This window comes from Triticum urartu, chromosome 5, assembly GCF_003073215.2.
Source record: "Triticum urartu cultivar G1812 chromosome 5, Tu2.1, whole genome shotgun sequence".
NCBI classification, from domain to species: domain Eukaryota; kingdom Viridiplantae; phylum Streptophyta; class Magnoliopsida; order Poales; family Poaceae; genus Triticum; species Triticum urartu.
This window is the reverse complement of record NC_053026.1, coordinates 648,617,300-648,633,700: the sequence shown is the minus strand read 5'-3', so window position 1 is coordinate 648,633,700 and position 16,401 is coordinate 648,617,300. Positions and strand designations below refer to the sequence as shown.

At 45.4% G+C, this 16,401-nt stretch overlaps 2 protein-coding genes across 2 annotated transcripts; both read right to left on the bottom strand.

The window, feature by feature from the left end:
- Positions 1-1,268: 1,268 nt before the first annotated feature.
- Positions 1,269-2,683, bottom strand: LOC125506462 (peroxidase 2-like). The gene is made up of 3 exons (XM_048671273.1): positions 2,433-2,683; positions 2,165-2,341; positions 1,269-2,059 (listed from the first exon to the last, which is right to left on the bottom strand). Exons 1-3 carry the CDS (start codon positions 2,634-2,636, stop codon positions 1,496-1,498), a joined length of 945 nt encoding a protein of 314 aa, XP_048527230.1. The 5' UTR covers positions 2,637-2,683; the 3' UTR covers positions 1,269-1,495.
- Positions 2,684-7,111: 4,428 nt separating this feature from the next.
- Positions 7,112-8,525, bottom strand: LOC125506461 (peroxidase 2-like). The gene is made up of 3 exons (XM_048671272.1): positions 8,276-8,525; positions 8,008-8,184; positions 7,112-7,902 (listed from the first exon to the last, which is right to left on the bottom strand). The coding sequence occupies exons 1-3, from the start codon at positions 8,474-8,476 to the stop codon at positions 7,339-7,341; spliced, it is 942 nt and encodes a 313-aa protein (XP_048527229.1). The 5' UTR covers positions 8,477-8,525; the 3' UTR covers positions 7,112-7,338.
- Between the last annotated feature and the right edge of the window lie 7,876 nt (positions 8,526-16,401).

The window sequence follows — 16,401 nt, the reverse complement described above, 5'->3', positions numbered from 1 at the left end:
TCCTAGACCCTCTCATGAATAACTCACACACCCATTTAAGCCTAGTTCAATTCTTCAAAACAGATTTTTTTTGTGGGGATATAATCTCTGGGAAGACAATTACCTCTCCAAATATTTATACTAGCACCATCAAAACACTTCAAATGACACCATTTTGAAGCGGCTTAAGGCCATGCATAACATTTTGCCAAGTCACCGACATCGCTTGCGGGGAGACCGTATCCAGGACATGGCCACAAGGATAATATTTTGCCTTCATCACCTTTGCACATAGTGGATGCTGATAAACCAATAACCAACAAACTTGGTTAGCCATAAGCACATGATTAAATAATCTCAGATCATGAAATCCCATACCCACTTCGCCTTTCGGTCTCATTAGTTTATCCCAAGCCAACCAATGAGTTCTCCTATTCTCCTTATTGTCCCGGCAAAAGATCTCGATGAATTGGGATAATTCCTTTTCTTGTTTTCCTTTTTGTTTTTTTTGTCGGTTGTCTCCCGCCAACACTTCATGGATTACTGCCTCTATAGGGGTGTGTGTGTGGGTGGGTGGGGGGGGGGGGGGGGTGGTTATAAAAAAGATATTGCGGAGAAGAGATCCGCTGGAGCATGTTCTTTGGTCCAACTCCCGCAATACCAAAAACTATTGAGGGCAGGGAGATGTTAGGAATGATCTTACTTTGTATCTAATGAATGGAATAACAGCCCCTGTCATGACTAGCATTATGCGAAGACTATCATGTGGAGGTCTGTCGGTTGTAAACAGCCATGACCATTCCAACCAGCTAGTGGTGTTAACATCAGCACTTGATGGAGGAGAAGGTTGGACTCTCCTAAAAAGGAAATGTATGTGAGTCATTCTATCATATAATCTTCCCAAATATAGTAGTACTCAAAAGCCACGCTGATAGTTCATGAGGAGATGTCAGTGGGCATTGCCTTTCTCCTAACAACCCAGAGACGGGACGACTCTTTGTTATGTCTTGCTAGAATTTTTAACTGAACTATTAATTTTGATCTAATCGGATGAAAGAATGAACCCCGTTCCTTGAAAAGAGGTACAGATGTGTGGTGGAACAGATATGAAACACACGTGAAAAGTGTGAAAACTTGAACTTTTCGTGAAATTTCATTGGAATATTTGTGAACAATCTGTGAAACTTTGGGAAACTTGACATGATTATTGTATCAAGAAAATTATGAAATCATAAAAAAAAATGACAAAATGTTTTATACAAAAACAAATGTGAATAGGTTATGAATAATTAGCAAAGTATAGAAGAGAATCAAATTGAAGAATAATGGGATCCAAAAAATTACAATAGGTACAAAAAAGGCAAGAAATAATGGAGTATGTGGCACCACAAGTTGCTGCAAAGACATGGATGACTCATTTTGTGGAGAAAAAAATGTGGCTAATTCCGATCTCAAAGCAGCAGATTGATGCATGGTCGACGCTATCATTTCGGTGCAAATGGCTGGCTGGCAATTCTTAGTTCGCCCTGGAGCAGATGCGCCTGACCTGACCCTGTGGGAAAATCAAGGGGCTGATGTTCCCCATCTTCACCATGGCTGCGGCAAAGGCGTTGTTGAACGCATCCTGGTTAGATGCGAAGCCGTCAATGATGTCTTCGGTGGCACCACCGGCAAGGGTGTAGAGCACCTGGTCGGAGTGTAGGAGCCCCTTATTGAGCTTGAGGTTGACGAAGTAGGCGTTGTCGAACATGTCCGGGGTCGTATCGTCCAATGGGGCCAAGTTGCTGTCGCCAGAGCCGGTTAGCTGAGGGCAGGTGGCCTTGCGCGACGTCGCCAAGGCCGGGTCAATGTTCTCCTCGCTGTAGAGCCTGGTCCTGAAGTTCTTGCACTGCGCCTGCCCTATGGTGTGCGCACCAGAGAGGGCGACCATATCGGTGTGGTTGAGCCCCTTGGCGGCGAAGCGGGTGATGAGGTCGGTGACGCTAAGTGATGGGGCAGGCAGGTCACGGTTGGCCAGTGTCTCGCTAGCCGTGTCGGAGTCCCTCCTCCCCAGAGAGACTGTCCATGACGGCCCTCCTACCTACACAAGTAAAGCCGATGAGTACTAACCTCAGTTCAAAACCGTGACACGCATGCAAACAGATTATTAATTAAAAAGGGGTTGAAAGATCATGTTAGTTCTTACGGCGACGACGGAATCGCGAGCGGCGACGGCGAGGATGTCGGCGCAGGAGACGGTGCGCTTGCACGCCTGCTCCACATTCGACTTGATTTTGTCGATGACGTCGAAGCCTCGCAGCGATCCCACGTTCCCGAACGCGTTCCGCTCGTTGCCAGCCAGCAGAACGGACGCGTCGCAGCCCTGCATGTACGTAGCCAGGCACGGGTTAACCGCTGGTGTTCAGCAAATGAAACCGATCCAAACAATAACAAGTAGTGTGTGAAGGACTTGCTTGGACAAAGCAGTCATGGAAGTGCAGCCGGAGCAGCGACGCGGCCATGCGGGGGTCGCTGCTCACGGCGGCCGCCACGCTGCTCTTGATGGTGGCCAGCGCCCCGGGGCACGACGCGTCGTAGAACGTCGGGGACATCTGCGCCGACGCCGCCGCGGCCAGGCACAGAAGGAGCAGCACCACTGACAGAGATGAAGACGCCATCACAACTACCTGCGTGTTGGTCGCTATAGGCCGGAGAGCTACTTACTTTTGTGGTGGATGCGGATGTAATGGCCTGCAATTCATGCAGATATATATAGCTATTCCTAGGATTTTTGTGGCGTTCCATCAACTGCTAGGAGCTAGCTATTTGATCTACATCGTGCACGGATGTATTTTGCATAGAGGCAAATTAATTAGAGTAGACATGTTTTGCGGGGAGTTAATTAATTTGGATATTACTAGCAAGTAGACATGTTTTGCTAAGTACGTGCACGGATCGATGTATCATGCATAGATGGCACTCAAGTCAACGAAATTCAGAAACTATATAGTCATTTTCTTTTCTTTTTTTTGTGGGGAAAAATACTCCACATTATTTTGAGGTATAGCTTTGTTCCAGGTCAACTTCTCTATATTATTTTTTCAAAAAAATAAAAACTTCCCTATATTATTATTTGACCAAGTGTTGCATAACATTGTACGTGCGTGCACGGGTGTGTATATCATGCACACAACGCACGGTCATATTAGACCTGGAATGGAATATCCATGGTCGCTTCAACGTCTTAGACGACGATACAAACGCGTCATTCTGCATTCAATGTATCCGATGATCTCTATCATATGATCCTCGGCAACATCATTAAAAAATAGTCTTATTAACACACAAGTATAGAGGAACACAACAGCATGAAAAGTCATTCCATATGCCTTAGTCATAGATTCTATAAAGTATACTATGCTATGTACCAGACCTATTGTGTACCTCACCATGAGTTTGGCAAGAGGGTACAATATTGATCCAGGAGTGGATTACTGGACAACGGTCAAAATTATCCTTAGTAGAATAAGGATATGTTTCTCAATTATGGAGGTGGCAAAAAGTTCGTCATAATGGGTTACGTCGATGCAAGCTTTGACGCTGATCTGGATGACTCTAAGTGTCAATCTGGATACATATTGAAAGTGGGAGCAATTAGCTAGAGAAGCTCCGTACACAGCATTGTAGACATAGAAATTTGCAAAATACATATGGATCTGAATGTGGCAGACGTTGACTAAACTTCTCTCACAAGCAAAACATGATCACACCTTAGTACTCTTTGGCTGTTAATCACATAGCGATGTGAACTATAGAGTGTTAAATCACATGGTGATGTGAACTAGATTATCGACACTAGTGCAAGTGGGAGACTCAAGGAAATATGCCCTAAAGGCAATAATAAAAATGTTATTTATATTTCCTTATATCATGATAAATATTTTTTATTCATGCTAGAATTGTATTAACCAGAAACTTAATACATGTGTAAATACATAGACAAAACAGAGTATCCCTAGTATGCCTCTACTTGACTAGCTCGTTAATCAAAGATGGTTAAGTTTCCTAACCATAGATATGTGTTGTCATTTGATGAACGGGATCACATCATTAGAGAATGATGTGATGGACAAGACCCATCTGTTAGCTTAACATAATGATCGTTTAGTTTTATTGCTATTGTTTTCTTCATGACTTGTACATATTCCTCTCACTATGAGATTATGCAACTCCCGAATACCGGAGGAACACTTTGTGTGCTATCAAATGTCACAACGTAACTGGGTGATTATAAAGATGCTCTACAGGTGTCTCCGAAGGTGTTTGTTGAGTTGGCATAGATCAAGATTAGGATTTGTCACTCCGTGTATCGAAGAGGTATCTCTGGGCCGTCTCGGTAATGCACATCACTATAAGCCTTGCAAGCAATGTGGCTAATGAGTTAGTTACGGGATGATGCATTACGGAACGACTAAGGGACTTGCTAGTAACGAGATTGAACTAGGTATGATGATACCGACGATCGAATCTCGGGCAAGTAACATACCGATGACAAAGGAAATAACTTATGTTGTTATGCGGTTTGACCGATAAAGATCTTCGTAGAATATGTAGGAACCAATATGAGAATCCAGATTCCGCTATTGGTTATTGACCGGAGATGTGTCTCGGTCATCTCTACATAGTTCTCGAACTCATAGGCTCCGCAAGCTTAACGTTCGACGACGATTTGTATTTATGAGTTAAGTGTTTTGGTGAACGAAGTTTGTTCGCAGTCCCGGATAAGATCACGGACATGACGAGGAGTCTCTAAATGGTCGAGAGGTAAAGATTGATATATTGGAAGGTAGTATTCGGACACCGAAAGGGTTCCGAAGTGTATCGGGTACATACCGGAGTACCAGAGGGGTTGCTGAAACCCCCCGCGGAAAGATATGGGCCATATGAGCCATAGGAGGGAGGCTAACCAGCCCACAAGGGTCAGGTGCGGCCCCCACAAGGGAGGAGGCCGAATTGGACTAGGGAACGGGGTGCCACCCCCTTTCCTTCTCCTACTCCATCTCCTTCCCCTTTCCCCCCTCCGGTAGAAGGAAAAAAAAGTGGGGGCGAATCCTACTAGGACTGGAGTCCTAGTACGACTCCGCTCTCCTTGGCACGCCCCTTGTGGCCGGCCTCCTCCCCTCCTCCTTTATATACGGGGACAAGGGGGCACCCCAAAGCACAACAGTTGTTCTCTTAGCCGTGTGCAATGCCCTGCTCCACAGTTTACTTCTTCGATCATAGCGTCGTAGCGCTTAGGCGAAGCCCTGCGCGGATCACATCACCATCACCATCATCAGGCCGTCGTGTTGACGGAACTCTCCCTTTACTCTCTCCTGGATCAAGAGCTCGAGGGACGTCATCATGCTAAACGTGTGCTGAACACGGAGGTGTCGTACATTCGGTACTTGAATCGGTTGGATCGTGAAGACGTTCAACTACATCAACCGCGTTACTAAACGCTTCCGCTTTCGGTCTACGAGGATACGTGGACACACTCTCCCCTCTCGTTGCTATGCATCTCCTAATTAGATCTTGCGTGATCGTAGGAAAAAATTTGAATTACTACGTTCCCCAACAGAGCATCCATTCCCCGCTCATGGTGGTACTGGAGTTCCCAAAATCTACCTTATTGTCATTGTGTTTCAACGCCAGCCTATACGCACTCTTAATCTAAAGAAAACCATTTTTCTCATAGTGCCAAGCAATAAAATCTCCCTCTCCCACAGATTGAATAGGAAATTTTAAAATTTCCTCAACATCGTGGTGATAAAACATGTGTGTGATGAAATTCTCTCATCCCATCTCCTAGACCCTCTCATGAATAACTCACACACCCATTTAAGCCTAGTTCAATTCTTCAAAACAGATTTTTTTTGTGTGGATATAATCTCTGGGAAGACAATTACCTCTCCAAATATTTATACTAGCACCATCAAAACACTTCAAATAACACCGTTTTAAAGCAGCTTAAGGTCATGCATAACATTTTGCCAAGTCACCAACATCGCTTGCGGGAAGACCGTATCCAGGACATGCCCACGAGGATAATATTTTGCCTTCATCACCTTTGCACATAGTGGATGCTGATAAACCAATAACCAACAAACTTGGTTAGCCCGAAGCACATGATTAAATAATCTAAGATCATGAAATCCCATACCCGCTTCGCCTTTGGATCTCATTAGTTTATCCCAAGCCAGCCAATGAGTTCTCCTCCTATTCTCCTTATTGCCCCGGCAAAAGATCTCGATGAATTGGGATAATTCTTTTCTTGTTTTCCTTTTCGTTTTATTTTTTTGTCCGGTTGTCTCCCGCCAATACTTCATGGATTACTGCCTCTATGGGGGTGTGGGTTGGGGGGGGGGGGGGGGGGTGTGGGTGGGTGGGGGGGGGGGTGGTTGGTTATAAAAAAGATATTGCGGAAAAGAGATCCGCTGGAGCATGTTCTTCGGTCCAACTCCCGCAATACCGAAAACTATTGAGGGGAGGGGAGATGTTAGGAATGATCTTACTTTGTATCTAATGAATGGAATAACAGCCCCTGTCATGACTAGCATTATGCGAACACTGTCATGTAGAGGTCTGTCGGTTGTAAACAACCATGACCATTCCAACCAGCTAGTGGTGTTAACATCAGCACTTGATGGAGGAGAAGGTTGGACTCTCCTAAAAAGGAAATGTATGTGAGTCATTCTATCATATAATCTTCCCAAATATAGTAGTACTCAAAAGACACGCTGATAGTTCATGAGGAGATGTCATAGTGGGCATTGCCTTTCTCCTAACAACCCAGAGACGGGACGACTCTTTGTTATGTCTTGCTAGAATTTTTAACCGAACTATTAATTTTGATCTAATCGGATGAAAGAATGAACCCCGTTCCTTGAAAAGAGGTACAGATGTGTGGTGGAACAGATATGAAACACACGTGAAAAGTGTGAAAACTTGAACTTTTCGTGAAATTTCATTGGAATATTTGTGAACAATCTGTGAAACTTTGGGAAACTTGACATGATTATTGTCTTTAGAAAATATCAAGAAAATTATGAAATCATAAAAAAAAATGACAAAATGTTTTATACAAAAACAAATGTGAATAGGTTATGAATAATTAGCAAAGTATAGAAGAGAATCAAATTGAAGAATAATGGGATCCAAAAAATTACAATAGGTACAAAAAAGGCAAGAAATAATGGAGTATGTGGCACCACAAGTTGCTGCAAAGACATGGATGACTCATTTTGTGGAGAAAAAAATGTGGCTAATTCCGATCTCAAAGCAGCAGATTGATGCATGGTCGACGCTATCATTTCAGTGCAAATGGCTGGCTGGCAATTCTTAGTTCGCCCTGGAGCAGATGCGCCTGACCTGACCCTGTGGGAAAATCAAGGGGCTGATGTTCCCCATCTTCACCATGGCTGCGGCAAAGGCGTTGTTGAACGCATCCTGGTTAGATGCGAAGCCGTCAATGATGTCTTCGGTGGCACCACCGGCAAGGGTGTAGAGCACCTGGTCGGAGTGTAGGAGCCCCTTATTGAGCTTGAGGTTGACGAAGTAGGCGTTGTCGAACATGTCCGGGGTCGTATCGTCCAATGGGGCCAAGTTGCTGTCGCCAGAGCCGGTTAGCTGAGGGCAGGTGGCCTTGCGCGACGTCGCCAAGGCCGGGTCAATGTTCTCCTCGCTGTAGAGCCTGGTCCTGAAGTTCTTGCACTGCGCCTGCCCTATGGTGTGCGCACCAGAGAGGGCGACCATATCGGTGTGGTTGAGCCCCTTGGCGGCGAAGCGGGTGATGAGGTCGGTGACGCTAAGTGATGGGGCAGGCAGGTCACGGTTGGCCAGTGTCTCGCTAGCCGTGTCGGAGTCCCTCCTCCCCAGAGAGACTGTCCATGATGGCCCTCCTACCTACACAAGTAAAGCCGATGAGTACTAACCTCAGTTCAAAACCGTGACACGCATGCAAACAGATTATTAATTAAAAAGGGGTTGAAAGATCATGTTAGTTCTTACGGCGACGACGGAATCGCGAGCGGCGACGGCGAGGATGTCGGCGCAGGAGACGGTGCGCTTGCACGCCTGCTCCACATTCGACTTGATTTGGTCGATGACGTCGAAGCCTCGCAGCGATCCCACGTTCCCGAACGCGTTCCGCTCGTTGCCAGCCAGCAGAACGGACGCGTCGCAGCCCTGCATGTACGAAGCCAGGCACGGGTTAACCGCTGGTGTTCAGCAAATGAAACCGATCCAAACAATAACAAATAGTGTGTGAAGGACTTGCTTGGACAAAGCAGTCATGGAAGTGCAGCCGGAGCAGCGACGCGGCCATGCGGGGGTCGCTGCTCACGGCGGCCACCACACCGTTCTTGATGGTGGCCGGCGCCCCGGGGCATGACGCGTCGTATAACGTCGGGGACATCTGCGCCGACGCCACCGCAGCCAGGCACAGGAGCAACACCACTGACAGAGATGAAGACGCCATCACAACTACCTGCGTGTTGGTCGCTATAGGCCGGAGAGCTATTTACTTTTGTGGTGGATGCGGATGTAATGGCCTGCATTTCATGCAGATATATATAGCTATTCCTAAGATTTTTGTGGCGTTCCATCTACTGCTAGGCGCTAGCTGTTTGATCTACGTCGTGCACGGATGTATTTTGCATAGAGGCAAATTAATTAGAGTAGACATGTTTTGCGGGGAGTTAATTAATTTGGATATTACTACTAGCAAGTAGACATGTTTTGCTAAGTACGTGCACGGATCGATGTATCATGCATAGATGGCACTCAAGTCAACGAAATTCAGAAAGTACATACACTTTCTTTTTCGTGCGGGGAAAATTATTCCACATTATTGCAAGGTATAGCTTTGTCCCAAGTCAACTTCTCAATATTTTTTTTTCGAAAAAACAAAAACTACCCTATATTATTTTTTGACCAAGTGTTGCATAATGTACTATGCTTCGTGCGTGCACGGGCGTGTATGTCATGCATACAGCGCACGGTCATAGCATACCTGGAATCGAATATCCAACGTCGGTTCAACGTCTTAGACTACGGCAACATACGCGTCATTCTACATTCGATGTATCCGATGATCTTTGTTGGAGTCTGAACGAGGGTAGCAAGAGAGAGATCGTGTAACACTTCCTTGATTATTGATTGGGGTTACACAGAGTATTTGACAAAAAACTATCACATTAGGAGTTGCCGTCCCACAGAATTATCACATTCAAAAAAGTGACTGATAACTATCAAATTTTTTTAATTTTGTAACTAAAAACTATCACTTTTGAAAAATTGCAAGTTTAGACGATTTAAACGCGTTTATGACAGACAGGGCCCACCCATCAGGGCTGACGTGGCGACGAAGTTAGCCCCGTTTGTTTTGACTGTCAAGTTGGCCGTTATGACAAGTGGGGCCCACACGTCATCGTCAACCTTCCTCCTCCTCCTTCTCCCGTCTCTCTCAGGCATTTCGTCAAGCACCTTCTGTGCATCTAAGGGAAAGAGGCGATGGAGGCGAGGTCGCGTAGGAGGTGGCGAGCGTGCTCGGCGCCACCGTGTCTGAGCTATAGGCGTGCGACGGCGGCGTGCTGCCGCTGGCCGAGGACCTCCTCCTCGCGCCCCGGTAACGACAACAGCATGCAGCGGTGCCGACCCGATGTTGCATGCAGACGGTAGCTGGCAAGCTTGCACCTGCTCCGAGCGTGCGCGGTCGCAAATGTCCGCGGCGTTGGCCAGCGGCGAGGTGCTCGGCCATGAGGACGGAGCGGTTCGTGGAGGCGGAGGCTTTAGACGGAGGAAAGCACGCGCGCGCCGGTGCGCAGCAGCAGGAGGACCAAAGCAGGGGCAGCAGCGAAGAAGCCAGCATGCGATGGGAAGTATCTTGAGGGCTCGCCGGAGTTTCTGTCGAGGCAGGGGCGCGAGGCACAGAGGCGCCATGGCTGCACGAGCTCGTGTCGCGTGCGCGCAAGGGAGAGGACGGGTAGCTCGGGTGCTGCGGCGGTGCGTGGTTTTGGCGCACGCCTGCGCGGTAGAGGGGGCGGTGTGGCTCGGTCCTGGGGTCAGGGATGGCAGCTGGAAGAGCACGCTCACGTCCGTCGTCGGCCGGAGTTCACCGGCTTTCCTCCATGCACATAAGTTGTTTGTTGAAATACCAAAGAGAGAGAGAGGAGGAAGAAGAAGATTGATGTGGGCCCCACTTGTCATAACGGTCAACACTAATGGTCAAAACAAACATAGTTGACTTTGCCGCCATGTCAGCCCTGGCGAGTGGGTCCCGCATGTCATAAATGTGTTTAAATCGTCTAAACTTGCCATTTTTCAAAAGTGGTAGTTTTTAGTCACAAAATTAGAATTTTTTGGTAGTTATCAGTCACTTTTTTGAATGTGGTAGTTCTGTGGGACGGTAACCGCTAATGTTGTAGTTTTTTGTCAAATACTCGGTTACACAAGTACATATATACTGGTTGTTACAATAGAATTACACTAGTCTAGCCTAAGGAATAGGACCACTACAGAAGCACGTTCGCTAACACCCCACCACAGTCATGTCGTCGATGCCTGAGGAGACACAGAGACTGGACCTGAAGCGCTGGAAAACGGATGTCGGCAAACCCTTCGTCGTGATATCGGCTAGCTGTTGAGCTGTTGGAACATGTACAACACGGAACTCGCCAAGGGCCCACCTTTTCCTGGACGAAATGAATGTCAAGCTCTATGTGCTTCGTCCTCCGATGATGAACCGGATTAATAGACAAGTACACGGCTGATACATTATTGCAGAAGATGACCGTGGCCTTCGATTGAGAGATGGAGAGCTCACCAAGCAGCTGCCTCAACCATACACAATCAGCGACCGCATTCGCCAGGGCACGGTATTCTGCTTCTGCACTGGATCGAGAGATGATGACTTGTCACTTTTGGAGGACCAGCTGACGAGCGTGTCACCAAGATACACGCAGTAACCAGAGGTAGACCGGCGAGTGTCAGGGCACCTAGCCCAGTCCGCGTCCGAATACGCAATGATGTATGTCGATGAAGCTGCTAGAAGAAGAAGAAGGCCATGCTGGAGCGTGCCGCGGACATACCGCAGAATACGCTTGATGAGGGCGCGGTGACTGTCCCGCGGGTCATGCATGTGAAGGCAAGCTTGTTGCACCGCATACGCCAGATCCGGACGCGTCATTGTGAGATATTGCAAGCCGCCGGCAAGGCTGCGACACTCTGATAGGTCGGACACGGGAGCGCCGGCGGCAGCGGCGACCTTTGGGGCCATGTCCACTGGTGTTGAGGCAGCATGGCATTGGGACATGTCGGCGCGGCGAAGAAGCTCCTCGGCATACTGGGCCTGGTTGAGGAAGAACCCCCATGTTGTACGCTGCATGCGGATGCCGAGGAAGTAGTGAAGATCGCCCATATCTGTCATGGCAAACTCCTGTTGTAGCTTGTCGACGATGGAGCGAAGAAGGGGCGTTGAGGATGCCGCAAGTACGATATCATCAACGTACAGAAGAAGATGGGTGATGACCCACAAGTGTGGGGGATCTATCGTAGCCTTTTTGATAAGTAAGAGTGTCGAACCCAACGAGGAGCAGAAGGAAATGATAAGCAGTTTTCAGTAAGGTATTCTTTGCAAGCACTGAAATTATTGGTAACAGATAGTTTTGTGATAAGGTAATTTGTAACGAGTAGCAAGTAATAAAAGTAAATAAGGTGCAGCAAGATAGCCCAATCCTTTTTGTAGCAAAGGACAAGCCTGGACAAACTCTTATATGAAGTAAAGCGCTCCCGAGGACACATGGAAATTATCGTCAAGCTAGTTTTCATCACGATCATATGATTCGCGTTCGGTACTTTGATAATTTGATATGTGGGTGGACCGGTGCTTGGGTGTTGTCCTTACTTGGACAAGCATCCCACTAATGATTAACCCCCATTGCAAGCATCCGCAACTACAACAGAAGTATTAAGGTAAACCTAACCATAGCATGAAATGTATGGATCCAAATCAGCCCATTACGAAGCAACGCATAAACTAGGGTTTAAGCTTCTGTCACTCAAGCAACCCATCATCTACTTATTACTTCCCAATGCCTCCCTCTAGGCCCAAACAATGGTGAAGTGTCATGTAGTCGACGTTCACATGACACCACTAGAGGGATGACAACATACATCTCATCAAAATATCGAACGAATACCAAATTCACATGACTACTAATAGCAAGACTTCTCTCATGTCCTCAGGAACAAACGTAACTACTCACAAAGCATATTCATGTTCATAATCAGAGGGGTATTAATATGCATAATGGATCTCAACATATGATCTTCCACCAAGTAAACCAACTAGCATCAACTACAAGGAGTAATCAACACTACTAGCAACCCACAGGTACCAATCTAAGGTTTGGATACAAAGACTGGATACAAGAGATGAACTAGGGTTTGAGATGAGATGGTGCTGGTGAAGATGTTGATGGAGATTGACCCCCTCCCGATGAGAGGATCATTGGTGATGACGATGGTGATGATTTCCCCTTGTCGGAGGGAAGTGTCCCCGGCAGAACAGCTCTGTTGGAGCCCTAGATTGGTTCTGCCAAGGTTCCGCCTCGTGGCGGCGGAGTTTCGTCCTGAAAGCTTGTTTATTATTTTTTAATCAGACGAAAGACCTCATATAGCAAAAGATGGGCATCGAAGGGCCACCAGGGGGCCCACGAGGCAGGGGGCACGCCCAGGGGGGTAGGGCGCGCCCCCACCCTCCTGGCCAGGGTGTGGACCCCCTCTGCTATTTTCTTCGCTCAGTATTTTTTATTATTTCCAAAAATAACTTCCGTGGAGTTTTAGTACTTTTGGAGTTGTGCGGAATAGGTATCTAATATTTGCTCCTTTTCCAGCCCAGAATTTCAGCTGCCGGCATTCTCCCTCTTTATGTAAACCTTGTAAAATAAGATAGAATAGGCATAAGTAATGTGTAATAACAGCCCATAATGCAATAAATATCGATACAAAATCATGATGCAAAATGGACGTATCAACTCCCCCAAGCTTAGACCTCGCTTGTCCTCAAGCGAAAGCCGAAATCGAAAAATATGTTCACATGTTTAGAGATAGAGGCGTCGATAAATATAAAATACGGATATATATAGTCATATGATCTCTTATGCTAAAGTAACAATTCAATCACAATTTCAAGTATGAATCATAAACTTCGTTGAGAACCAACAAACTCTAATCTCAGTCATTGAGGCAATTGCAATTTATCATAACATAGGAAAGAGTCAATATAAGAGCTTTTCAGCAAGTCCACATACTCAACTATCATTTAGTCTTTCACAATTGTTAACACTCACGCAATATTTATGGGTATGGAGTTTTAATCGGACACAAAGAAAGATAGGGGCTTATAGTTTTGCCTCCCAACGTTTTACCTCAAGGGTAATGTCAACCATAATAGTTCATGAAAACTCACGTCCAATTAGCTATATATATCTGGATCTTTCCAACACATTGTGCTTGCCAAAGGATAAAATACAAAAGGAAAGGTGAAGATCACCATGACTCTTATATAAGGTAGAAGATAAAAGTAAAAGATAGGCCCTTCGCAGAGGGAAGCAGAGGTTGTCATGCGCTTTTATGGTTGGATGCACAAAATCTTAATGCAAAAGAATGTCACTTTATATTGCCACTTGTGATGTGGACCTTTATTATGCAGTCCGTCACTTTTATTTCTTCCACATCACAAGATCATATAAAGCTTATTTTCTCCACATTAATAAGTCATACATATTTAGAGAGAAATATTTATTGCTTGCACCGATGACAACTTACTTGAAGGATCTTACTCAATCCATAGGTAGATATGGTGGACTCACATGGCAGAACTGGGTTTAGGGATATTTAGAAGCACAAGTAGTATTTCTACTTGGTGCAGAGAACTTGGCTAGCATGAGAGGGAAAGGCAAGCTCAACATGCTGGATGATCCATGACAATATAATTTATTTCAGATGTAAGAAAACATAACCCATTACGTTGTCTTCCTTGTCCAATATCAACTCTTTAGCATGTCATATTTTAGTGAGTGCTCACAATCATAAAAGATGTCCAAGATAGTATATTTATATGTGAAAACCTCTCTTTCTTTATTACTTCCTATTAATTCCAACGGTGACCAAAAGTATGTTTGTCAACTCTCAACAACTTTTAATCATCATACTCTTTATATGTGAAGTCATTACTCTCCATAAGATCAATATGATCTCTTTTTATTTCTTTTTGTTCTTTCTTTTTCTTTTATTCACTCATAATCATAGCAAGATAATCAAGTCCTTGACTCAACACTAATCTTTATTATATAGCTCACGGACTCGATTACAAAGAGGGATCATAAAGCAAAACTCACAACTAGATCATACTAAAACTTTATTCTACTAGATCAAGATATTACCAAAAGGATCGAACTAACACTAGTAGAAAACAGAGCTTTAGCGCCGGTTCGTAAGGGCCTTTAGTGCCGGTTCCATAACCAGCACTAAAAGGGTGGGCACTAAAGCCCCCCCCCCCCTTAGTACCGGTTCGGCACGAACCGGCGCTAAAGTGCCACCACGTGGCGTGAGCTCGCGCCCTGGTATGGGGGACCTTTAGTACCGGTTGGTGTTACCAACCGGTACTAAAGGTTTTTTTTTGAAAATTTTGGAAAAAAATTTGATTTTTTTTCGATTTTTTATTTTTCTGAATTATTGATGATTTAGTCTCTAATCACCTCTCTTAACTGCTCAAGTGTGGATCACTCATTCCAAATCGCCTGACTTCCCGGCCGGTCACCCATCCTCTCACTCCCCCAGCCTAAGCACGCTTAACTTCGGAGTTCTATTCCCCCTACATTCCAAGTCTGCACTTGTTGTTTTCCTGACAAATGTAAGCTGTCAATCCTATTAACCCTCTGCAGTTTAGCTTGAGCATTAGGTCACACGTTTCACCGTTTGAGTCTGAAACTATTTTTCTAAAAAACAGTAATTATTTAGTAACACTAATATTTCTTGAATAAGTTTGACCATAGTTTGACCATAGTTTGACCAGATTTGACCAAAATTTAAAAAATTGAAATAACTATTTAGTAACACTAATATTCTTGAATAATTATGTAGTAAAATTAATACTTCTAGAATAAGTAGTTTGACCAGATTTAGTACCGGTTGGTAACACCCCTTTAGTACCGGTTCATGGCACAAACTGGTACTAAAGGTTAGCCCTTAGTACCAGTTTGTGACACGAACCGGTACTAAAGGTGATCGTGGGGCCCCGGCCTGACGCCAGCCTGCCATCATCCCTTTAGTCCCGGTTCGTGGCACGAACCGGTACTAAAGGTTCAACACGAACCGGCATTAATGCATAGCCATTCGAACCGGCACTAATGGTACCATTAGTACCGGGCTAAAATCAAACCGGCACTAATGTGTCTCACATTAGGTCCTTTTTCTACTAGTGTAAGAAAACGGTAAAGATAAAAGTGATGGTGATACGATACCAAGGCACTCCCCCAAGCTTGGCAGTTGCCAAGGGGAGTGCCCATACCAGATACTCAGTTCTTCTTTGTTGGTGAAGAAGGTGGAGTTGTTGATGATGGATAGTCGCACATCGAGCGTAGGAGGTCCTCCAACTTGCGGATAATGCCCTTGAGTGCGATGATATGCTCCTTCAACAAAATATTTTCACGTGTGAGATACTTGTTTTGTATACGAGCTAACTCAATCATCTTGAAAGCTTCGATCTCGGTTGGGGTAAGAAGATTGTGATCAAGTTGAAGGATGTCTTCTGCTGCTGGAATTTGGTCCTCCATGGCCTTCTTGATCCCTTCATCCTTATTGATCTCCATAGGTTCTTCCCTCTTCAATTCTACCTTCATTAGCCAAGCATCTTTGTCACCATTGTTGGAGGAGGGGGACGACATGATGCCTGGCCTTGACAACCCTAACAGAAAACATCTCGAAACAAGAACAGAGGATATTTGCGTGGTACGGTGGTCAAAACATTCGAGAGATTATATAATGATTTTTTACCAACCAAAAGAAGTATCTTGCAAGAAAACGGAGTCCGGAGAGCACACGAGGTGCCATCGAGGCAGGGGGCGCGCCTAGGGGGGTAGGGCGCGCCCTCCACCCTCGTGGAAGCCTCGTGTCCTTCCCGGACTGCTTCTTGTTTTCCTATTTTCTTAAATATTCCAAAAAAAGAAATATTGCCATTAGAACTGTTTTGGAGTCGGTTTACTTACTGTACAATGTACCTATTCCTTTTCGGAGTCTGAAACGTTCCGGAAAGTGTCCCTTATGTATTCCTCCAGGGTTACGGTTTCAATAATATTAGTTTCACCATTTATGAGATTACCTAAGATATAATGTTTGATT